Here is a 25,202-nt window from a genome sequence, read left to right as displayed (position 1 = left end):
GCACCTGTAATCCTAGCTACTACTAGGGAAGCTGAGACAGGAGGACCAACATGGTGAAACCCCATCTCAACTAAAAATACAAAAATTAGCCGGGCGTGGTGGTGGGCGCCTGTAATCCCAGCTACTAGGGAGGCTGAGGCAGAAGAATCGCTTGAACTCGGAAGGCAGAGGTTGCAGTAAGGCAGAGGTTGCAGTGAGGCGAGATCACACCATTGCACTCCAGCCTGGGTGACAAGAGCAAAACTCCACTTCAAAAAAAGAAAAAAAATACCAGCGTAAGATTTCAAAAGAAGGAGAATTTGTTTCTTCAAAATTCTGAGTTTATAGTTACTTACATGCTTATCTTCCTATTAGTTTATAAACTGTAAATTTTTTTTCATTTTTATATTCTACATAGAACTAGTATCACCATAATCAGTCCTAAATACACATATTTTTATTTGTTGGAAGTGGATGTATCTGTGAATTTTTTGCAAAATCAATATACAATATTTAACTCATTGAATTATACCTTCTTTTCTCCCTATCAGACCATAAATAACACAAGAGTACACATTGTGTTAGCCATCTCAGTGTCTTCCAAGACCTAGCACATAACAGGTGACCAATAAATGTTTGTTGAATAAACGAATGAGATCACAATCAGTGTCAGCAGTGTGTTTTTGAATATTGGTAGTTAGCATCCCAGAGGAGGGATAGTATAATTGGGAAATATTTATTCAATAGTCTTCTGTTTAATGTGAGCCTTTTGTTTAACATAGCTCCTTCCACATTTAGAACTTCAGAAAATTTCACTAAAGAGAGAATAGTTCAGCTGAAACTTCTGTTAAAATTCTTCTGCTTTGTTTTCTTATTTCTGCAGTGCTGAATTATCCCAAGGCAATATCTGGGATGGGCTAGGCTCTCCTCCAGATTCGCCATCTCCTGGGAGTGATGTGTATTGCAGCAGTGAGCTGAATGACCCTCAGTATGACCAGAGTCTTCTGGAGAACTTATTTTATACAGCACCTGTAAGTCATTGAATCTGAAGCATTGAGAATTAGAGAACAAATGTATTAATAATATAAGTAGCTGCAGGCATGATACCACTTGCCAGACAGCTATACATTTTACATACCTTACCTTACTTAATCGTAATGACAACCTGGAAAAGAAAGTATTCCCTTCATTTTACAAATGTTGAGACAGGCCTGGTAATATTTGTATATTTTGTCCAAGAACATGTAACAAATAAGTATTAGAGCCAGAATTCAAATTCAAATTTGCCTGAGTCCAAAGCCTATGGTTTAATTAATATATTATATGGTTTTCTTAGAGCTCTTATAAGGAAGAACTGATGTAGTTATACCCTCAGAACCATCCTTAACAGGTATCTATTAAAAATATTCCAAAATACTTCTTACTCACAGGAGACGAAACTCTTCTGGCCTGTAAGACAGGGATTCTCTTTTCTGGCAGCTCTGGTTTTCTCAAAGTTCTTTTTTATATCAAGCCTTAGGTTCTTTTCATTGGTTTAGTGTCTTCTAGAGTCTATACATAGTAAGTCCAATCCCTGTTCCACGAGTAATTATTTATATATGTGAAGGTTCATACTCCTGATTTTCCTTTTCTCCGGGTCAAAAAAAGATACTGAAATACAGGCTAGTTTATACCAACTCAGTAGTAAGACAGTGAGGGCTACCACAGTTTGGAAGAAGCAGGGAAAACTTTTACATGAGATTGTGGAGAAAAAATATGAAGAATAAAGGGTTTTAACTGAGACTTGAAAGATAGTGTTTTGAGAAGCAGAGAAAAGATACAAAATGGGTATAGAAAGAATGACCTGTGCAGAAAAGCACTTTTTTTTTTTTTTTTTTTGCACTACAAGGGATCCAACTGACTAGATGAGAATTTGTGTGGAAAAGGAGTTGATAATGCAGGCTAGCACATTGCACCTAATCTGTGAAAGGCTTTTCATGTTAGATGAAGAATCACCTATCACAAGAGTATTTTAGGAATCTGAGTCTGGCAACCATACAGGATAGGGCAGGGGGAGACTGAATGGGAAATTAATGAGAAGCAGATAGGAAGCCACTGGGCTAAGGGAGGTATGAGAGAGAATGCCTGAGTGAAAGTAGCAGCAGTGGGACTGGGCAGGAGGAGGTGGGTTAGAAAGACATTAGGAACTGTTAGTATTTCATGACTTCCCACCTTCACAGTCATCACTGATACTATGCTCCCTATAGGATAAAGAGGAAATATTTATTACACATTTATTATTACCCATTTTCTGTGTGCTAGGGACTTTACATGTTATCTGTTATATATTAAATACTTGGGGGGTTGTTTGTTTTTTGTTTTGTTTTTTGATGGCTGAAACTAATAGAGCAGTAAATAATGTTTTTAATTCATTATTTAATTCTTTTTTTTTTTTTTTTGACACCAAGTCACATTCTGTTATCCAGGCTGGAGTGTAGTGCTGTGATCTCAGCTCACCACAGCCTCCACCTTCCAGATTCAAGTGATTCTCCTGCCTCAGCCTCTCAAGTAGTTGGGATTACAGGCCTGTGCCACTGCATCTGGCTAATTTTTGTATTTTTAGTAGAAACAGGTTTTCACCATGTTGACCAGGCTGGTCTTGAATTCCTGACTTAAGTGATCCACCCACCTCGGCCTCCCAAAGTGCTGGGATTACAGGCCTGAGCCACCAGGCCCAGCCCTGTTTTGTTTAATTCTTTTACCAGCTGCATGAGATAGTATTATCTCTCTTTTACATAGCATGAAACAAAAGTTTAAAGAGGTTAAGTACAAATAATTAAGTGGCAGAACTGGAATTCTCACCCTAGTCTATTTGACAAAAAGCCTGTATTTTTTTCTACTAGACCACAGTATGTCATCAGCCTTGAGCATAGCATTAGAATCTAACCACGACTGACCTAACTTCATCTCCCACTTTTACCCTTTACCCACCGGAGACTCCAGTATGGTCTTTTTCAACTCTTTTTTTTTTTTTTTCTGTAGAGACAGGGTCTCATTATGTTGCCCAGGTTGGTCTCAAACTCCTGGCTCAAGCAATTCTCCTGCCTTGGTCTCCCAAACAGTTGGGATTACAGGCATGAGCCACTGCACCTGGCCTAAGCTCTTGTATCTCCCTGTTTTTTGCTGGTACTAATCCTTCTACTTTGAATGTTGAAATGCCCTTATCCATCTGATAAACTTCATTCTTGAAGATCAACTCATCACCTCTGTGAAGAGATCATCCCAGACTTCTCCAAACAGAATTTGTTTCCTGAATGCCCACATATCTTGCACATATTTTTATTATAGCTCTTACCACATTGTATGATATAGTCCCTTGTACACAAGAATGTGTCTTCATTCTTTTATTACCAGTACAGCAAAGGCCTGACAGATACTGAGTACTCACTCAGTGAATACTTAGTGAATAAATAAATGTATGAATAGCACTGCATAATCCCCCATGCTATTTAAACAAAATAATGTTAGAAAATATTTGTTGCCTGAAAGAAGGAGTGAACCAACTGGCTATGAGACAATGGGAAAACCAAGGAGTTACACTGCTCATGTCCTTCCCCAGAGTCAGTGTTTAAGATTTTTAATATTGAATAGCATTCATGGCATGATTACTTTGTATTTGGTACCTGAAATTCTTAGCTTTTGAACAACATAGTTTATGTTAACCTTAGTTCTTTTTAGCCCTCGGACCCATCTGGATTTTGATTACCTTGTCAATAACCATTTTTAAAAGCTGCCACTTAAAGTAAAACTTAAAGGTAAAAAGCTTTCTATTTTTTTCCTTTTAAATGGTGTATTGCAACAGTGCAGTGGCTCACGCCTGTAATCCCAGCACTTTGGGAGGCCGAGGCGGGCGAGATCACTTAAGGTCAGGAGTTTGAGACCAGCTTGGACAACATGGTGAAACCCTGTTTCTATTAAAAATATAAAAATTAGCCAGGCATGGTGGTGCATGCCTGTAGTCTCAGCTACTTGGGAGGCTGAGGCACAAGAATCACTTGAACCTGGGAGGCGGAGGTTGCAGTGAGCCAAGATCACGCCATTGCACTCCAGCGTGGTGACAGACTGAGACTCCTGCTTCCAAGAAAGACCTTCTTATCATGCTTATTTAAATTAATTTGTCTCCCTATCACAGATCAATACGTTATACCCCCTGACATGCCGAAAAAAAGGTAGTTGGAAATGATAGACTTAAAATAGCTTTGGATTGGTGTCCTGAATTTATATTAGCAAGCTTTGTATGTTTTTTTAAAAATGGAACCCAATAACTATAATGCCATCTCTCTTTATTTTACATTTTGTGATGTAAAGGGCTGATCAGTCAATTACAGTAGCTGCCTTTTCTCAAAATAAAAATGAATGACAGGGGGCTTAGCCATTGGTTCCCTCATTAAGGAAGTTTGTGAAATATAGTTAACCGTTCATTTTAGCAAGATTAAAAGCAGAATAAATCATTATAGTATAGAATGGTGAAAAAAAGTAGTCTTGCCCGGGCATGGTCACTCATGCCTGTGATTCCAGCACTTTGGGTGGGCCCATCACTTGAGCCCATTATAGTATAGAATGGTGAAAAAAAGTAGTCTTGGCCGGGCATGGTCGCTCATGCCTGTGATTCCAGCACTTTGGGAGGCTGGGGTGGGCACATCACTTGAGCCCAGGAGTTTGAGACCAGCCTTGGCAACATGGGCAAATTTCATTTCTACAAAAAATATAAAAATTAGCCAGGTGTGGTGGTGCATGCCTGTAGTCCCAGCTACTCGGGAGGCTGAGGTAGGAGGACCACAGGAGCTCCAGGGAGGTCAGCGTTGCAGTGAGCTCTGATTGCAGCACTGCACTCCAGCCTGGGCAACACAGTGAGACCCTGTCTCCAAAAAAAGTAGTCTATCCTTTTCTTTTTCTTAGAAGAGAAGAAAAGAAAAAAAAATAGTCTATCCAAATAATTAGTGAGGTGACATTGTCCAAGTCATTTGGCCTCAAACTGCAGTAGACATACAGGTTTGAAGCCCATGGCGATCAAAATCTAGCTTTATAGCTGTGGATCATAAACATGCTGCCTAACTTTTTTCAGCTCTGATTTTCTCACTTGTAAAAATTGAGATAAAGGAACCTTGTAGGAATGTGGTGAATATTGGAAATATACATGTACATTTAGCATAATACCAGATGTATAGTCTATAGTCAATAAATAATGGTTGTTATTATTGTCGAGAATTTGAAAGAAGAATCTACCTTCATTTATCTGCTTTGAACTGAACTCGTAGGTTATTTTGTGAACTTCACATTATTTTGGCATAACCAGGAGAAATGTGGGATTATCTCCCTGGTGTCAGTTCTTTCTGTAAGAGAATGATATATGTACAGAGAAGAACTTGCTTGCTTTAGATAGATATTTCATTACTCCAATCCCCAAAGCAGCTATCTTTTAGTGTCTATGTTTCTTCCTCCATAGAAATCTGATACCAGCATCAGTGATTTCCTCAGTGAAGAGGATGATATTGTCCCTTCTGAAAATATGAACCAGTCAAAAGCTCTTGCCAGATCGTCTAAGCTTCTGGAGTCAGGTGATCATACGCGGAAGAAGAAGTCAGCAGGCAAGAGAAATAGGTGAGCTGCTCTGTGACTGTTTATTTAAAGGCAAAAGCAAAGGAATAATACTTCCACACGATCTCCTAAGTAAAATGACCCATTTGCCCAGCTCTATCAGAGTGATTAAGTTACAATAACAGAGTAAACATTGTAATTCTTAAAAATGTAATAATCCAAAAAGATGGGTAAATTTTTTTTCCATAGGTTTTGGGGAACTGGTGGTATTTGTTTACCTGAATAAATTGTTTAGTGGTGATTTCTGAGACCTTAGTGCACCCAGCACCCAAGCAATATACACTGTATTTTGTAGTCTTTTGTCCCTCACCTTCTTTCCACTCTTGTCCTCAGTCTCCAAAGTCCATTGTATCATTCTTATGCCTTTGCATCCTCATAGCTTAGCTTCCACTTATGAGTGAGAACATATGGTGTTTGGTTTTCAATTCCTGAGTTACTTCACTTAGAAAAATGGTCTCAGATTCCATCCAGGTTGCTGCAAATGCCATTATTTTTTTTTTTTATGGCTGAGTAGTATTCCATATATACATATATATATCACAATTTCTTTATCCACTCGTCGATTGATGGGCATTTGGGCTGGTTCCATAATTTTGCAATTGTGAATTGTGCTGCTATAAACATGCATGTACAAGTATCTTTTTCATATAATGACTTCTTTTCCTCTGGATAGATACCTAGAAGTGGGATTGATGGATCAAATGGTAGTTCTGCTTTTAATTCTTTAAAGAATGTTGGCTGGCCGCAGTGGCTAATGCCTGTAATCACAACACTCTGGGAGGCCAAGGTCCAGAGATTGAGACCATCCTGGCCAACATGGTGAAACCCCGTCTCTACTAAAAAATACAAAAATTAGCTGGGCATGGTGGCACACGCCTGTAATCCCAGCTACTTGGGAGGCTGAGGCAGGAGAATTGCTTGAACCCAGGAGGTGGAGGTTGCAGTAAGCCAAGATCACGCCACTACACTCCAGCCTGGCGCCTGGTGACAGAGAGAGACTCTGTCTCAAAAGAGAAAAAGAGGAATGTCCACACTGTTTTCCATAGTAGTTGTACTAGTTTACATTCTCACCAGCAGTATAAAAGTGTTCCCTTTTCACTACATCCCCACTAACATTCATTATTTTTTGATTTTTTTATTATGGCCATTCTTGCAAGAATACAGTGCTGTTGCATTGTGGTTTTGGTTTGCATTTCCCTCATCATTATTGATGTTGAGCATGTTTTCATGCATTTGTGGGCCATTTGTATATCTTCTTTTGAGAATTGTCTATTCATGTCCTTAGCCCACTTTTTGATGGGATTGTTTGATTTTTTTCTTGCTAATTTGTTTGCATTCCTTATAGATTTTGGATATTAGTCCTTTGTCAGATGTATAGATTGCGAAGATTTTCTCCCATTCTGTGGATTGTCTGTTTACTCTGCTGTTCTTTTGCTGTGCACAAGCTTTTTAGTTTAATTAAGTCCCATCTATTTATCTTTGTTTTTGTTGCATTTGCTTTTGGGTTCTTGGTCATGAAATCTTTGTCTAAGCCAATGTCTAGAAGGGTTTTTCCAATATTATCTTCTAGAATTGTTATGGTTTCAGGTCTTAGATTTAAGTTCTTGATCCACCTTGAGTTGATTTTTATATAAGGTGAAAGATGGACATCCAGTTTGATTCTTCTACATGTGGGTTGCTAATTATCCCAGCACCATTTGTTGAATAGGGTGTCCTTTCCCCACTTCATGTATTTGTTTGCTTTGTCGAAGATCAGTTGGCTATAAGTATTTGGCTTTATTTCTGGATTCTCTATTCTATTCCATTGGTCTATGTGTCTATTTTTATACCAATACTATGCTGTTTTGATGACCGTGTCCTTACAGTATAGTTTGAAGTCAGGTAATGTGATGCCTCCAGATTGGTTGTTTTTGCTTAGTCTTGCTTTGGCCATGTGGTCTCTTTTTTGGTTCCATATGAATTTTAAGATTTTTTTTTCCTAGTTCTGTGAAGAATGATGGGGGTATTTTGATGGGAATTGCATTGAATTTGTAGATTGCTTTTGGCAGTATGGTCATTTTCACAATATTGATTCTACCAAGATCGATACAATTGAAATGGTTAAGGAAGAAAGCAGAATTCTAGGTTGTATGTGTAACTGTGATTACAACTATGTAGAAAATATGCATAAGGAAAGCAAATGAAAAGGAATACACAAAAGTGACAATAGTAGTTACATTAGGATAGTGGGTAACTGAAATAAGGTCTGTGTCCCTTCTAGAAGAAACTAAATTTATAGTATCAGTTTCTGCACTTGTGTGGAGATAAGCCTTTATGTATTGTGTATATATATATAGTCTTTTTAAATATTTTTTAACCTGGGAGCATAGATTCAAGTTACCCTGAATATACCCTCTCACACCTTTAGATTATAAGATTATTTTTACATCTTTTGAGATTTCTTGCACTATAGGACCAGAATTCTGATAATTAAAGCTGTTTCCAATCCTTGATAACTTGTGAATCAAGATACTTGGCTGGGCACGGCAGTTCACACCTGTAACCGCAGCACTTTGGGAGGCTGAGGCAGGAGGTTTGCTTGAGTCCAGGAGTTCAAGACCAGACTGGCAACATAGTGATATCTCATCTCTACAAAAAATACAAAAATTAGCTGGGTGTTATGGCCCATGCTTATGGTCCCAGCTACTTGGGAAGTTGAGGTGGGAGATCATTTGAGCACAGGAGGCCAAGGCTGCAGTGAGCCATGATTGTGCCACTGCACTCCAGCCTGAGTGACACAGCAAGACACTGTGTCAAAAATAAAAATAAAAAATAAAAACTTGCTGCCCTCCCTCTTTCCTCATCTTGCCTATGCAAACTAGATTGTTTCATGTAACCATATGACTCACTGCTTGTATGAACTCCTTTCAGAAATTTGGTTGAACAACAGATGCTCTCAGAAACTCCAGAAGATGCCCAAGTGATGACATTAAGTGTGGATAGACTGGCCCTTCTGGGTAGAACACATTCAGTCAGAATCATCATCGAAACCATGGGAGTTCCTCCGGATAGTCCTCAGATGGCCCCTGGCAAGAAAAGCTATGCTGGTCCACCACCTAAGCTGACTACAGCAAAAAAGCGGTAGGTCTCTAACATGAGAAAGCTAAATTTGACATTTTTTAAAAGTGTGTCTGATGATGATAATCAATAATTGTATAACACTATGATTTGGAATGTGTTTTCATATGCCTCATTTAATCTACAGAAATATATTGAATCCTTGCTGGGTGCCAAGAACTATGTAAGTAAGTATGGGACTAAAGAAAATTAAGATACATACTCTGTTCTTACATATCTTACAGTTAGCAGGAGAGAGAAACATTTAAATGGCTATCTATAACATAAGGCTTTAGCGGCCAAAATAGATGTTTTATATTAAAAGTGCTGTGAGAACACAAGAAAGGGAGCCTTTGATTCTGTCTGACAGGATTGGTAGAAGGCTTTGAAGAAGAGGTAGGGCCTTTAAGTACTAGAGGTCCTGAAACTAGGACCTTCAAATATATGTTGGATTTATCAGACAGAAATGAGGTTTATTATTTGATTAGTTTCTAATCACCTTTTTTGTTTTTCTTTTTAGCACTTTCTTTATAGAATATTACTTTCCTGTGGGCTTTTCCGAAAGTAGATTGGGAAAGACGGCTTTGATCACTGAGGTTGTTCGACTCGCCTCCAGTAAAATTACAGATGGAAGTAAGAGACACAGTGGTTTTCTGCTTCTTAGACATTCTGACTTTAGAAGAATTTTTGAATTCCTAATTACTCATTTGACTTTCCTTTTTTTTTTTTTTTTTTTCCCGAGATGGAGTCTCACTCTTTCGCACAGGCTGGAGTGCAGTGGTGCCATCTTAGCCTCCTGAGTAGCTGGGATTACGGCACCTGCCACCATGCCCAGCTAATTTTTGTATTTTTTTAATAGAGAAGGGGTTTCGCCATGTGGGCCAGCCTGGTCTCGAACTCCTAACTTCAGGTGATCCACCTGCCTCAGCCTTCCAAAGTGCTGGGATTACAGGCATGAGCCATCGTGCCTGGCCTCATTTGTTATAGTATGGTAAAATCTTAAGAGTTAAAAAGAACTTTGAAGTGAATCAACTGTAATTTCTTTATTTTATAAGTGAGTAAACTGGCCCAGTGATACCATGACTATTCTAATGTAAGGCAGCAGGTCAGTAGTAACATAACTGAGACTAGAACTCAAAAATTCTTAGGCTTAAATCATTTCCTTTCAGCTGTCACCATTTTCTTCTTTTAAAACAGCTTTAACAAGACATAATTTGTATACTGTACAATTTACTCATTTAAAGTATACAATTTTTTAATATATTTGCAAGGCTGTACAACCATCACCACAATCTAATTTTAGAACATTTTCATCCTCCCTAAAAGAAACTGCATACTTACTAACATTCACTTCCCATTTCCCTCTTCCCTCAGCCTTAAGCAACTACTAATCTTCTTTCTGTCTCTATCAGTTTGTCCATTCTGGATGTCTCATATAAATGGAATCATGCAACTTAAGATTTTTGTGAATGCTGTCTTTGATTTACCATAAGATTTTTAAGTTTCATATTGTAGTATATATCAGTAATTCATTCCTTTCTATGCCTAAGTAATACTCCATTGCATAGATATACCACAGTTCATTTAGCCTTTCCTCAGTTGATAGACATTTGGGTTGTTTCTACTTTTTAGCAATTTTGCATAATGTTGCTATGTGAACATTTGTGTACATGCTTTTGTATGGACCATGTGCTTTCATTTCCCTTGGGTATAATGTAACAGTAGAATTGTTGGGTCATATGGTAACTCTATGTTTTAACTTTTTTTAGAACGGCCAGACTATTCTCAACAGTAGGTGCACCATTTTCCCACTATCAGTGTATGAAGGTTCTGATTTGTCTATATCCTCATCAACACTTGTTACTTTCCCTTCTTTTTTATTCTGGTCCTCCTGGTGGATGTGAAATGACATCACATTGATTTTAATTTGCATTTTCCTGATGGCCAGTCATGTTGAGCATCTTTTCATATGCTTACTGGCCATTTACATATCTCTTTTGGAGAAATGTCTATTCAGATCCTTTGTTCTTTTTCAAATCGGGGTTTTGTTTTTGTTTTTGTTTTTGTTTTTTTTGAGACAGAGTCTCGCTCTGTTGCCAGGCGCCAGGCTGGACTGCAGTGGCGCGAACTCAGTTTACTCCAACTGCCGCCTCCCGGGTTCAAACAATTCTCCTGCCTCAGCCTCCCAAGTAGCTGAGACTACAGGTGTGTGCCACCATGCCCAGCTAATTTTTGTATTTTTTAGTAGAGACAGGGTTTCACCATGTTGGCCAAGATGGTCTTGATCTCTTGACCTTGTGATCCGCCTGCCTCAGCCTCCCAAAGTGCTGGGATTACAGGCATGAACCACTGTGCCCGGCCACAAATCAGGTTTTTTATTATTGAATTATAAGAGTTCTTTGTATATCCTAGATACAAGCCCCTTATGAGATCTATGGTTTGTGAATATTTTCTCCTATTCTGTGGGTTGTCCTTTCACTCTCTGGATGTTATTGTTTACAGCACAAAAGTTTTTAATTTTTATCTACTCCAGTTTATCTGTTTTTTTCTTTTGTTGCTTATGCTTTTGGTGTTTTCTTTTTTCTCTATTTTGTTTTAAATATTTCTGATACAGAAAAAGGATAATATAATAGACATTTATGTCCCTGCCATCCAAAATTACAGACACTTTTCTAACATATTCTGAGGATATCTTTGCCTTGCTTCTCCAGTTCGATCTATGAATTGTTAGTTCATCAGTGTTAAGTTTCTTTTTTGGGAAGTAGTTTGAGAAATAAAAGATGTGGTCCTAACACTCCTATTACATAGTCAAATAACTTTTTCTTTAGAGCATAGTAACATGGGATTTTTTAAAATTATTTTTTTTATTTTTTAATTGCATTTTAGGTTTTGGGGTACATGTGAAGAACATGGAAGATTGTTGCATAGGTACACACATGGCAGTGTGATTTGCTGCCTTCCTCCCCATCACCTATATCTGGCATTTCTCCCCATGCTATCTCTCCCCAACTCCCCACCCCCCGCTGTCCCTCCCCTATTTCCCCCCAACAGACTCCAGTGTGTGATGCTTCCCTCCCTGTGTCCATGTGTTCTCATTGTTCAACACCCACCTATGAGTGAGAACATGTGGTGTTTGATTTTCTGTTCTTGTGTCAGTTTGCTGAGAATGATGGTTTCCAAGTTCATCCATGTCCCTACAAAGGACACAAACTCACCATTTTTGATGGCTGCATAGTATTCCATGGTGTATATGTGCCACATTTTCCCTGTCCAGTCTATCATCGATGGGCATTTGGGTTGGTTCCAGGTCTTTGCTATTGTAAACAGTGCTGCAATGAACATTCGTGTGCATGTGTCCTTATAGTAGAACGATTTATAATCCTTTGGATATATACCCAGTAATGGGATTGCTGGGTCAAATGGAATTTCTATTTCTAGGTCCTTGAGGAATCGCCACACTCTTCCACAATAGTTGGACTAATTTACACTCCCAACAGTGTAAAAGTGTTCCTATTTCTCCACATCCTCTCCAGCATCTGTTGTCTCCAGATTTTTTAATGATTGCCATTCTAACTGGCGTGAGATGGTATCTCAATGTAGTTTTGATTTGCATTTCTCTAATGACCAGTGATGATGAGCATTTTTTCATATGTTTATTGGCCTCATATATGTCTTCTTTTGTAAAGTGTCTGTTCAAAGGACAGACACTTAAAAGGAAGGCCATTTTTGAATGGGCTTGTTTGTTTTTTTCTTGTAAATCTGTTTTAGTTCTTTGTAGATTCTGGATATCAGCCCTTTATCAAATGGGTAGATTGCAAAAATTTTTTCCCATTCTTTTGGTTGCTGGTTCACCCTAATGATTGTTTCTTTTGCTGTGCAGAAGCTGTGGAGTTTGATTAGGTCCCATTTGTCTGTTTTGGCTTTTGTTGCCAATGCTTTTGGTGTTTTGGTCATAAACTCCTTGCCTATGCCTATGTCCTGAATGGTTTTGCCTAGGTTTTCTTCTAGGGTTTTTATGGTGTTAGGTCTTATGTTTAAGTCTTTAATCCATCTGGAGTTAATTTTAGTGTAAGGTGTCAGGAAGGGGTCCAGTTTCTGCTTTCTGCACATGGCTAGCCAGTTTTCCCAACACCATTTATTAAACAGGATAACGTGGGATTTTAAAATTTTTACTCTGCTTTGTTTTGTTTCCTTTTCGAACTAGATAATCCATTCACATGGTTCAAAATTCCAAGGTTGCATCCTTGCAGACAAACAATGTTGCTGCTTTTATATCCTTCCTTAAGCCATTATAGATAGATAGATAGATAGATAGATAGATAGATAGATAGATAGATAGATGGACAGATACCAGAAAATATGTTTATTCCAGGGGTGTCTAATCTTTTGGCTTCCCTGAACCACATTGGAAGAATTGTCTTGGGCCACACATAAAATACACTAACACTAACTATAGCTGATGAACTTTAAAAAAAAAATCACAAAAAATCTTATAATGTTTTAAGAAAGTTAATGAATTTGTGTTGGGCTGCCTTCAAAGCTGTCCTGGGCCACATGTGGGATCACAGGTCCGACAAGCTTGGTTTATTCCTTCCCCTGCCTCCTGTTCCTTCTGTTTCTGCAAGTGTTAGTACACCATACACAAGTTGAGTGTCCTTTCTTCAAAATACTTGTAACCAGAAGTATTTAGGATTTCAGATTTTATCAGATTTTGGATTATTTGCATATACATTGATAAGATATCTTGGGAATAGGACCCAAATCTAAACATGAAATTTACTTATGTTTCATATAGACCTTATACGCATAGGCTGAAGGTAATTTTATACAATATTTTAAATAATTTTATACATGAAATAAAGTTTTCACAGCATTTTGACTGTGACCCATCACGAGGTAGGGTATGATATTTTCCACTGTGGCATCATATTGGCACTCAGAAAATTTTGGATTCTGGAACATTTCAGATTTTGCATTTTTGGCTGCTCAGCCAGTACAATGTTGTGCACCTTGGCTTTAACCTTATATCTTAGGAAGTTTTGCATATCAGGACACAAAGAGAAAAGAGGAAACTCACAGATGAGAAAAGAGGAAACTGAGACATAAATTAATTAAGTAGCTTATATGAGATCACACAGCTAGTTTATGGTAGAACTAGAATTTCAACCTAGCTCCATTTTGATTCCAAATGTGCTTAATCTATATTGTTTCTTAAACATTATTATTATTGTTGACCAAAGTGATTGATTCTCTCCATGTTTTTCTGAGAAGGATTATATGGGAAATGTGAAATAAGCATTGAGCCAAGAATTGCAAGACTGGATTCTAGTTCTGATTACACCACAGATGAATCATGCGCCTTAGGCAAAATCACTTTCTTACCTCTGGGCCCCTCTTAACAATAATATGGATTAGACTAGGTATTCATCTGGATCCCTTTCAATTCTTGAAAAAAATCTTCTCTGGGACACTTTTAGCAAGCTATTTACATGAATTTCTTCTTCACTTACTGCCTTAACCCACTTTCAGTGGTAAAAATAATGAGCTTAAGAAGCAGAGAATTATGTGAGAAATATACTAACAGTGCAAGAACGTACCTAGGTAGTAAGAGAAATTGAAATAGGATTCTGTTTATATGTAAAGAATTTTACAATGTTCAAAGTGCTTTTTCCTTTATTACCTCAGTTGATCCTACCAACACACCAATGAGGTGTGTACTTCCCTTTCCCAGGTAGGGCAACCAAATAAACTGATCTAGTGGATGTGGGCTTCCTGGGCCCAGACCTTTTGTTCATAGTTCCTGTACATTGATCCACATAGCAAGGTCCAGATCCTGTCCAAGAATGCCAAGAAAAGTATAGACTCACAAATTAATATGGCCAGAGATGGGCTGGGTACGGTGGCTCACGCCTGTAATCCCAGCTCTTTGGGAGGCTGAGGCAGGCGGATCATGGCAGGTGGATCACAAGGTCCAGGAGGTCGAGACCATCCTGGCTAACATGGTAAAACCCTGTCCCTACTAAAAATACAAAAAAAAAAAAAAAAAATTAGCTGGGCATGGTGGCACACGCCTCTAGTCCCAGCTACTTGGGAGGCTGAGGCAGGAGAATCTCTTGAACCCGGGAGGTGGAAGTTGCAGTGAACTGAGTTTGCGCCACTGTGCTCCAGCCTAGGCAACAAACCAAGGCTCTGTCTCAAAAAAAAAAAAAAAATGACCAGAGATGAATAGAGAGAGAAATCAGTAGGTTAAAATTTGAATGAATGCCAAAAATAGCAGATTCTCTTCATAACTGGGCCTCTTGTGAGGATTCTTCAGATTCATGCTCAGTTTTAAGGGCCTTAGCGATGAATGGACAGGAAGATCGTTTATAGGTGATAAATTGTTTCTGAGGTGGTAAGTAATAGTAAGTAATAGAACTGGCACTTTAACTTATATTCTTTGATTCTGGACTCAAATTATTTTTATTTACCAGTCAAAACTCCATAGCCATGAGCACAAACTCAAATACCACCATCATTTTGTCCACTTACACTTATAGTTACAGCAGAAACCCCTTCCTTTCCACCCAAGAGACAGACTCCACTTCACCTGACACTGCTAACTAACATCAGTACCTGATACCTTGTTTGTGACAGTAGGAGTGTCCAGAAGATAAACTTATTTTTGTTATTGTAGTTTTTATTCCATTCTTCTGTTTATCCCTCATTGTTCCACCTCCAGCCAGCCCCCTTCTTTTAGTACACTACCTACCAAGCTGTCTTTTAAAAACCATCCTATTACCTAAAACCCAGTGAAGTATATAGATATGTCTCCTTACACATCCAGTACTCATATGGTTGGCATTCATTTCTCATAGCAAATCAGAGCAACATAGCACTACCTGTCTTCTGTGTACTATCTCTAGGGTTTTCTCTTTGTCCCTGCTCATTCAATCCTACAACCCTAACACTTTTTGTGGAATCACACTGACTAGATTCCTGCAGGAGATTTTAAAGGGAAGCAGGTGGTATCAAGGCATGCATTCATGATGACTCCAGTTGGGTGGTGTGACATGTGTCTGTGTGTCTGGTTCTCCTTACAGAGGTGAAGTTCCAGCAGCGATTCATGTTTCCAGTACAGTTTGGTGGCCCAATGATAGACCACTGGTGGAATTCCAACCTTACTTTCCAAATTTATGCAAAGAAAACTCCACAGAAAAAGGTACTTCGAGTGATTTTGGCCTTTACCTTACCTTCACACCAGGGATTTGGAGCATACCTAAAATTATATTCATGCCTAAACTGGGAATTTCTTCAGATGCAGGCAGTACTAATAATCCATTATTATTATTATTATTGTTGTTATTATTATTACTACTACTACTGCTACTACTACTAATCTCTGCTGTTTGTCCTGGGCCAGATATAATGCTAAAGGCTCTACACGAGCATGCTATCAGTTTTAATCACCACAACTCTGTGAATTAGGTACATTATTACCTTCATTTTACAGATGAATAGACAGATTTAGTTAAATTACATGTCTAAGATCACTCAGTCTAATAAAAGACAGAGCCAGGACACCATCACAAATCTGCTGTCTTTAGATCCTAAGTTCTTAACCTGTTTATTGTGCTGTTTCCTTCTAGAGAGAGGTAACTATATTGATACAGGCTATTAGCCTTAATTTGAGATTCTACTTCCTGTTTGCAGGCAGAATACATAAGGTATCCAAGCCCAAAATAATACAGTTGTGAGTGGCAGTTTTGATCAACTAATTCCAAGTTTATAAAATTGCTTACAGCTAGCATAACATTAATCAATAAACTATAAACAGTTTTTACTTCCTTCAGTAAAACAATAGTCTTTATAATCTTTTGACCTCTTATTTGGTATGGATAGCATGAAGAACGTCTTGTTTTCTTTTGTTTTTTTCAGAAGACATGTGGAATACAGGTTCCTTTTGGAAAATTATAGCAAAATAGGAAGGGCAGGAAAGTCACATAATTTCATAACCTCAAGATAAACTCTACTAACATTTCAATATAGTTACATTGAATCATTTCCCTATACGTAGTTACTAGCATTTTTTTTCTAATTAGGAAAGAGTTTTACATGTTTTTGTAGAAAACTTGAAAAATATTTTTTAAAAGGCAAAAATTGCCTCTAATTCTGTCACCAAGAAATAACTATTGTTAACATTTATCCCTATCTCCATTGTCTTTTTCCAATGAATACAATATGTTGTATAATTTTATGTGTAGTTTTTATTCTTCCTTTTTATCATTTAGCATCTTGAGGATTTTTATTCATTTTTCTTAAAAATATCTATTTAATGTTTTCCAAACAATTGTGCAAGTATTTGAAGGCTTATGATATATATGACTTAATATGCTACTTTCATCAAACATTATAATAAATAATATTATTAGAAACTTTTAGTAAATATCATTTTAATGGCTATATGTTATACCATCATATGAATGTGCTATGTAGTTAGCTTAATACTTCCTGATTATTGGACAGCTAGGTATATATTACTGTTAACTACTTTTAACATGTACATATTTGTATATAAGCTTTTTATGCATTGTTTATTATTTCTTTCTTTCTTCTTTTTTTTTTCTTGAGACAGAGTTTTGTTCTTGTTGCCCAGGCTGGAGTGCAATGGCACAGTCTCAGCTCACCCAGCAACCTCCGCCTCCTGGGTTCAAGCGATTCTTCTCCCTCAGCCTCCTGAGTAGCTGGGATTACAGGCGCCTGCCATCATGCCCAACTAATTTTTGTATTTTTAGTAGAGACGGGGTTTCACCATGTTGGCCAGGCTGGTCTTGAACTCCTGACATCAGGTGATCTGCCTACCGTGGCCTCCCAAAGTGCTGGGATTACAGACATGAGCCACTGCGCCTGGTCTGTTTATTATTTCTTTGGTACAAATTCCCAGAGACCAATTACTGGGCCAAAGAGCATAAATATTTCAAGCTTTTAATATTATTACCAAATTTGCCATCCAAAAGTATATTGCCAGTTTATATTTCCAGCTTTACTCATATGACAACCTCTTGTTTCTCCATAGCCTTGATAACATTAGATATATTAAATTTTATAATTTCCCTAGTCTTAAGAGCAAAAATTTGTGATATCTAATTTTTATTTTTTATTTTTAATAGTGAAGTTGAACATTTTGAGCAAGAATTAACTCTTAGTGATAGAAAAAGATAATCTACCAACCACTTTGTAGCTTATGAACCCCTCTGTAATCTTACAGAGAGAAGTAGCAAAAGCCAGAAGAGAGACCAAAATATGACAGAATGTGGGATCTCACTTAGAACTGTCTTAGTCAGATAATTAAGTTTTTTACTTCCTGCATGGTTTCCTTTATAAGCTATCATATGTTGTCACTTCAGTTAAGATCCCCTGTGGCTTCTCTTTAATTTAACCCAAATGTTCTCTCTCCTTTCTTCCTCAGCCAGAAGTCATTGGATCTGCATCACTTTCTTTACGAGCTGTCATTCAATCAGAGCTGCTTTCTTTCAGTGACCAACTTCCAGTGCAACAGGAAAATGGTCAGACTCCATTTGGCCCCCTCAAGGTATGTAGATATACATTCAGAAAATCAGAAGTTTTTGCTGAGTATGCATTATTGGCCGGCACTGAGGATATAGCAGTGAACAAGAAAAGCAAGGTGTTTGATCTTGTGTAGCATCTCTTGAAATAGAGCAGTGGAAGTGCTATGAAGGAAATAAATGGTATGATGTGATAGTACCTGGGAGAAAGTAGAGATGGTGGTCAGGGAAGATCGTTCTAAGGAGGTGACATAGAAGGTGAGAGCTGAAGAATAAGAGGAGAAAGTAGAAAGCACAGAGAATCATTCCAGAGAGAATAACAGGTGCAACAGCCCTAAAGCAGGACTGGGCTTGGAGTCATCAAGGGATAGAATGTTGCCAGAGGATAGTAAGCAAGAAAGAGAGTGGTAGAAAGTAGGGTCGAATGGTCAGGTAGAAGCCCTATCATCAGAGCTTTGTAGGTAAAGGTAAAACATTTAGATTTTAGCCTAAGAGCCAAGGAAAGGATGTTGAAGCATGGGAGTGACATCATCTGATTTCCATTTTACAAAATTACTGTGTGGAGAATAGATTGCAAGAGGAAAGAGGGAAAATGGGCTGTGGCATTAGTCCTGAAAAGAGATGATTGATGGTGGCTTAGACTAGAGTAATTGTAATAAAGAAGGTGAGAAGTAACTAAATGTGCCTAATGGAATGAATTCTGATATATAATTCAATGGAGAGAAGGTTATTTCCTTGTATTCAGGTGCAATGGCAGAATCTGAATGGTTTCAGTATAGCTTTGTCCTGGTGAGTTTTAAAAATCAGCCGGGTGCAGTAGCTCACACCTGAAATCTCAGCACTTTGGGAGGGTAAGGTGGGCAGATTGCCTGAGCTCAGGAGATCAAGACCAGCCTGGGCAACATAGCTAAACACCATCTCTACTAAAAATACAAAAATTAGCTGGGAGTGGTGGCACGCACCTGTAATCCCAGCTACTCAGGAGGCTGAGGCACAAAAATCGCTTGAACTCAGGAGGCAGAGGTTGCAGTGTGCCAAGACTGCACCATTGTACTCCAACCTGGGCGACAGAGCAAGAAAAAAAATCATCACAGTCATGCCTAAAACATTGTGATGGCTCCCAATCACTCTAAGGATAAAGTACAAGGCTTACTATATGACCCTGGCCTATAGTTTCAGCCTTCTCTATTATAGCTTCTCTACCAATAACTATATCACACTATGTAAAGAATCAGTAAGGTGTCATGCTGGTTCATGCCTCTGTGTTTTTGTTATTGATTATCATACTGCCCTTTCTTCTTGAAAGCCTTCTGTCTCTTCTTGGTCTTAGTATATATTACTTTGCTTTAAAAACTTATGCAATTATTATTGCAAAAAATTAACATCACCTTACTCTTTTGCTATCCAAGTTATAGTTGTAGCCTGCCTGATTCATTCTAGACTACAAGTTTAAAATCAGAAAGGGGTTATAAATAGGATTGATCAACTAGAAATTTTTTCTGTTCTAGCTCTTTTGAGAGAAGTACTATTCTGGATACATTGCTGTCTATTTTCAATAGAGCAAAAGAACCTTGCTGTGTAACATTTATGGATTTCAGATCAAAGGAACAGCAAGAACCTTTTACCCCTAGTAATTGAGTCTCCTAACAGTTAGTGACCACTTCCATTCTGCAAATTCATCATTTATCCTACATACCTTCTCTTTTTTTACTTTTTAACATTTAAACTTTTTTTTTTTTTTTGAGATGGAGTTTCGCTCTTGTTACCCAGGCTGGAGTGCAATGGCACGATCTCAGCTCACCGCAACCTCTGCCTCCTGTGTTCAGGCAATTCTCCTGCCTCAGCCTCCTGAGTAGCTGGGATTACAGGCACACGCCACCATGCCCAGCTAATTTTTTGTATTTTTAGTAGAGATGGGGTTTCACCATGTTGACCAGGATGGTCTCGATCTCTTGACCTTGTGATCCACCCTCCTCGGCCTCCCAAAGTGCTGGGATTACAGGCATGAGCCACCGCGCCCAGCCATTTAAACTTTTTTAATACCCTTTACTCAGACTCACCAATTCTTACTATTTGTCACATTTTCTTTATAATTGTCTGTCTGCCTCTTCTCTGTCTCTCTCCTTCTGTTCGTTTATCTCCTCCTCCATACATGTACATACACATTTTTTCTGAACTATTTGAGAGTAAGTTGGACAACATGCCTCTTTCCCCTTAAATTCTTTAGTTTATATTTTATGTATTTCCTTAGAACAAGCACATCATCATGCACAATACTCTAGAGTTATAAAAGTCAGCATAGCATTGATACTATATCTATAGTCTATACTGAAATTTCACAAATTATACCAATGCCTTCCTTTATAGCAATTTTTTTTTCTAGTCCAGGATTATTATTTTGTCAGATCTTTCTAATCTCCTTTAGTTGGGACCAGTTCCACAGCCTTTCTTTATTTTTCAATATGTTGATATTGTTTAAAACTAAAGCCAGCTATTTTGAAGAATATTCCTCCACTGGGATTAACTTGAATCATTTATTACTGTGATGATTGTCAAATGGTGATATCTGACTCTACCGTCTCTTGTGCATTTATTAATTGGCACTCTATACAGAGGAGCTATTTCTTCTCCCATATTTATCAGGATGGATTCATAGATTCTTATATTATTCAATAGGTTATAATCTATTATTGTTATTCACTCTGATGCTTAAATTGCCTAGATTTAGTCAGGAGGAGCCTCTTCAACTGGATTCTGGGTCCTTTAAACATGTCTCCATCCTTTTCTGGGAACTTTCTTATATTCTGGCATAACTAGATCTTCCAGGCTCATCTTTTGTTATTGATAAATGATCTGTCTAGTTTTTCTTAGTCTGGCAAGTTAATGTATATGCATTCTGTTAGTATTCTTACTATTAGAGTGTCTAAGGATGAGTTAATTCATTTCCTAATAATCTGATGTTGTTTCCAGCCTGAAAATTCTAATTCCAATTCAAAAGGACATTCTTATTGACTCTTCTTTTGTGTTTTATAGGTAACCATGGAGCTTGTTACAGATAACAAAGATTTCACTGGTGTCAATACTAAGTTAAGTGACGACCCCCATTATACCCCACTTTGTGCTCCTGCAAGTCCAAATAAGGCACTGCCAGAACTTAACCGAGATAAGACCTGTACCAAAAATCTACAAAACTTAAATCAAATTCATGAGGAAACTGCAAAGAAAGCACAGAACTTGGTGCTCCCCGACCGAAAGTCACCAAGCCCTATAGCACGATATCCTTCAACCTTCATGGCTATGCCAGCCTCCCATAATTTAGTCAGTCAGACAAATGAGTCAACAATAGAGAGTGCTTTACTGTTGCATGTGCTATTGATGGTGCCAGATGGGAAAGACTTTATTATTGGAGAATCTGAGAAACAACCACCATGCAATGTTTATTTAAATTGTAAACTCTTCCGCACGGAGGAAGCCACCAGATCTGTCATCGCATGGGGCACAACACAACCAGTCTTTAACTTTTCTCAGGTAACTTTGTACATTCCATATCCATTAAAGGAATATAGGGGTGGGAGACAAATGCTTCCCAAATCATAATTTCATATGAAAATCTAGAATGTTCAGACTAGAAGGAACCTTTGTAATTATCTGGCATAGAGATTCAGTCCTACTGTTGGGTGGGAAGAGGGAAAGACATTGTCAACATTTTAAAACTTTTTGTCTTTATTTCTATTCTGTCTTAGTTCACATGGTTTCTCACTGTTTCTTTTGCCTGAGTTTTGGGATTCTATTCCTTTCTGCTTCCTCTAAGCCTTTGATCAGTTAAACCTCCTCATCATTCTCTAGTCTCTCCTTCTTTATTATTTTATTTTATATATTTCTTCTCACTCTCATTTATTCTTCTATTTACTTCAATATTCATCTTAACTTGATTTCTCTGTATAATGGGGTGCTTAAATTGTTTTCTTTCTTGGTTTTTGTAACTCTACTGTCTTATTTTCTTCCTCACTGGAAGCTGTTCTTTTTCAGTCATTGGGCCAGGAGGAAAACCAGGAAAAGTGTAGTAACCCTAGTACTTCTTCCTTTAATTGTTGGTGCTTCCACTCATTACTCTATTGCTGGCGCTCGTCCAAATCAAACCACTTTCCCCCATGGTCATCACATCTAGTCACACAGCTTCAACAGTCATTTTTATGAAGATAACTTCCACATCTACACTTCTATATAAGCCAGACATTTCCCTTTAGTTTGAGATTTCTGTATCTAACTGCCTTCTAGTCATTACCACCTGGATATCTCAGAAGCAGTTTACACTGGGCACCTAACACATTGCCTGGCACATACTAGGTATTCACTAAAGATGTGTAAATGAAATAACGAATTCAAACATGTTTAAATCTGAATTTTTCTCTCCTTCCAAATCTGTTCTTCCTCTTTTTGTCTGCCCTAATTCATATTATAATTTACTCAGCACCTAAGTAGAACCTGTTAGTTGTCCTTGACTCTTTCATGTGTAATTATTTACCAAGTCCAATAGATACTATGAACTTAATTATCTCTGGAACACATCCCTTTACCTTCACTCCACTTCCACTACTTCCATTCAAACCCTCACCCTCCTTCCAAATAGCCTTCAGACCAGTCTAGCTGTTTCCGATCTCTCTTTCTGTGCATTCCCTCCTATATGTACCAATGAGAATGACCTTTCTACAGCACTAACCCAGACATTTTACTTCCCTGCTTAAAACCTTTCAGTGATTCCCCATGTCCTTCAAGATGGAATGCAAATCCTTGGCATCCAAGACCCTTTGGAAACTGACTATATGTACTTCTCCATTCTCAACTCCTGCATTCTTCCCTTCATACTAGATAGCTGTGCTCAGCTACTTAGAGTTTCCTGCATATTCTCTGCTACTTCTGTATCTTTATATGTGTTCTTTCTTCTGCCTTGAATTTCCTTTAAGCCTTCACGACACCACTTAAGTGGAGTTTTTTGTGTTAGTTAACTCCTGCTCATCCTTGAGATTTAAGGTTGCTTTGTCCCAGAAGCTGCCTGCAACTTCCTTATTTGGAGGTTAGGTTGCTATGTTAGTTTTACTTTTTTTGGTTTCAAGAAACAGAAATGTGTTCAGATACAAACATTAGGATTGTGTCCACCAAGTGTTCCTTGGGTGGATACAGAAGTAGCTCTGCTCTGTTCTTCTGGTGTCTTCCTCTCATCATCCCTCTTCTAATTTCACCCTTTTTGCCTTTTATGTTTTCTATTGGTTTCAACATTGGGGTCGATCTCCCTTCTACTATTACAGTTGTCCCTACAGCTTGGGTTTCTTCAAATTGGTGAGCCCTTGATTCTACCACTAATTTGACAAAGCTGCTCTTGGCTTAGATCTCTGGTTCTCTCTGTGACTTGTCCTTTTCAACTACCGGCTGGCCAGTTCTGAAGTAATTTTACATTGAACACACTTGACAGCTAACACATTGCCTGGTATGTACTAGGTATTCAATAAAGATGTGTAAATGAAAGAACGAATTCAAACATGTTCAAATATGAATTTATCACTTCAGATTTCCAGAGGAACAGTTGGCTTTGCTCTTTACTGTGACACCTGTTATGCAAAGCTTTTGGCACTTGGCCATTTTATTAAATGCTATCCAGACAGTGGATTGGCTGCCCTTTGATAAAATACTCAACTCTTGTCAAGTCAGTGCATACTTGTTTCAAAAACATCTTTCTTTCTGTGGGATTTACTAGAGGATCACTTTGCCTTAGAAAGGGTTTGGCAGGCACCATGTTTGACATATCTAACAACCTTCTCTGTGTCCTCAAAGCTCCACCTGTATCAGCTTTGTCATCAGAGAACTCACTGTTTTGTATCTGGCCTTTATGTGTTAGTCTCTAACAGCAGACTGCTAGTAAGTTTTATTTGTATGTCTGTAGCTCATAACACTGTGTGTTAACAGTAGGCTTTTGGTAAATGCTTATTGAATGAAAGTATAAGTTAATATTTGTCTCAGGTTTGAGTTTTTTGTTTGTTTTGGTTGTTCCTCTCTCCTAGGTGATTCCTGTCTCTCTGTCTTCCACATACCTGGAAAGGCTTAAGAACAACGTGATGGTAATTGAAACTTGGAATAAGGTGTGGAGCCCAGGACAGGACAAGCTGCTCGGGCTGGTGAAACTTCCCCTCCACCAGTTTTACATGTCATTCAAGTAAATGGGAACTTTTGGAGTGTTCTTTATTTTGCATCTTTAACTTTGTATGGACTGAAAAGGAATTCTTTTGATTTGCAAACATGAATAGCCCAGTAACTCCTTGAAAGACTTTTTTCAATTCCACCACAGTTGCTGCTCTTTCTCCTGTTCTAAAGCAGTCTTACAGATATTGCTTACCATGTTTCAGGCACTATACTGAAAACCTTTCATACATCAAGTTGTTTAATCTTTTTGACAACCCTCTGAGGCAGGTACTTTAATTTGCTTTTTTGTACAGATGAGTTAACAGAGACTCAGAGAAGTTAAATTGCTTGTCACATATATCATAAAGTAGAGGGTTAGGACCTAAAATAGCATGGCTGTGGAGTCCACGCTCTTCACCAAAAAGCTCTACTGCCAAAAGTTACCACCTCACAAAACTAGTGGTTTACCATTCTGTCACAGAACTTCACTATTGCTCACACCGGCTATTTGCAAGTTTTCTATAATGAATATTATCTTTTAGACCTTCGGGTTTAATTACTCCACCTTACTTTTAACACATAGGTGGGGTATTGATTAACCTGAATGTTATTTCATTCCTCGATACAAACTGTTCCTTTTTTATTTTGACTCAAGAATCTGATTTTTAATTATTTTAGCACTGGCCTCTTTCCTAGCAGCTTTCTCATACTTCTGTGTTTTTTTGCTTTGGGTTTTTTTTTTGAGACAGAGTCTCACCCTGTCACCTAGGC

At 38.0% G+C, this 25,202-nt stretch overlaps 1 protein-coding gene across 4 annotated transcripts in view; it reads left to right on the top strand.

The window, feature by feature from the left end:
• C2CD3 (C2 domain containing 3 centriole elongation regulator) overlaps nt 1-25,202 on the top strand; it is a 155,497-nt gene that overhangs the window by 47,923 nt on the left and 82,372 nt on the right. For all 4 annotated transcript variants that reach the window (XM_021675069.2, XM_064365284.1, XM_064365285.1 and 1 more), the window contains 8 exons: nt 863-1,010; nt 5,465-5,619; nt 8,527-8,736; nt 9,233-9,345; nt 15,795-15,913; nt 18,161-18,283; nt 21,291-21,785; nt 24,314-24,465. In XM_021675069.2, coding sequence (XP_021530744.2) covers nt 863-1,010; nt 5,465-5,619; nt 8,527-8,736; nt 9,233-9,345; nt 15,795-15,913; nt 18,161-18,283; nt 21,291-21,785; nt 24,314-24,465 — 1,515 coding nt within the window. The remainder of the gene's footprint in view (nt 1-862; nt 1,011-5,464; nt 5,620-8,526; nt 8,737-9,232; nt 9,346-15,794; nt 15,914-18,160; nt 18,284-21,290; nt 21,786-24,313; nt 24,466-25,202) is intronic.

This window comes from Aotus nancymaae, unplaced genomic scaffold, assembly GCF_030222135.1.
Source record: "Aotus nancymaae isolate 86718 unplaced genomic scaffold, 86718_ANA_hifiasm-v0.15.2.pri h1tg000059l, whole genome shotgun sequence".
Taxonomy (NCBI): domain Eukaryota; kingdom Metazoa; phylum Chordata; class Mammalia; order Primates; family Aotidae; genus Aotus; species Aotus nancymaae.
The sequence above is the reverse complement of the archived record's forward strand: the minus strand, read 5'-3'. Positions and strand labels throughout refer to the sequence as shown.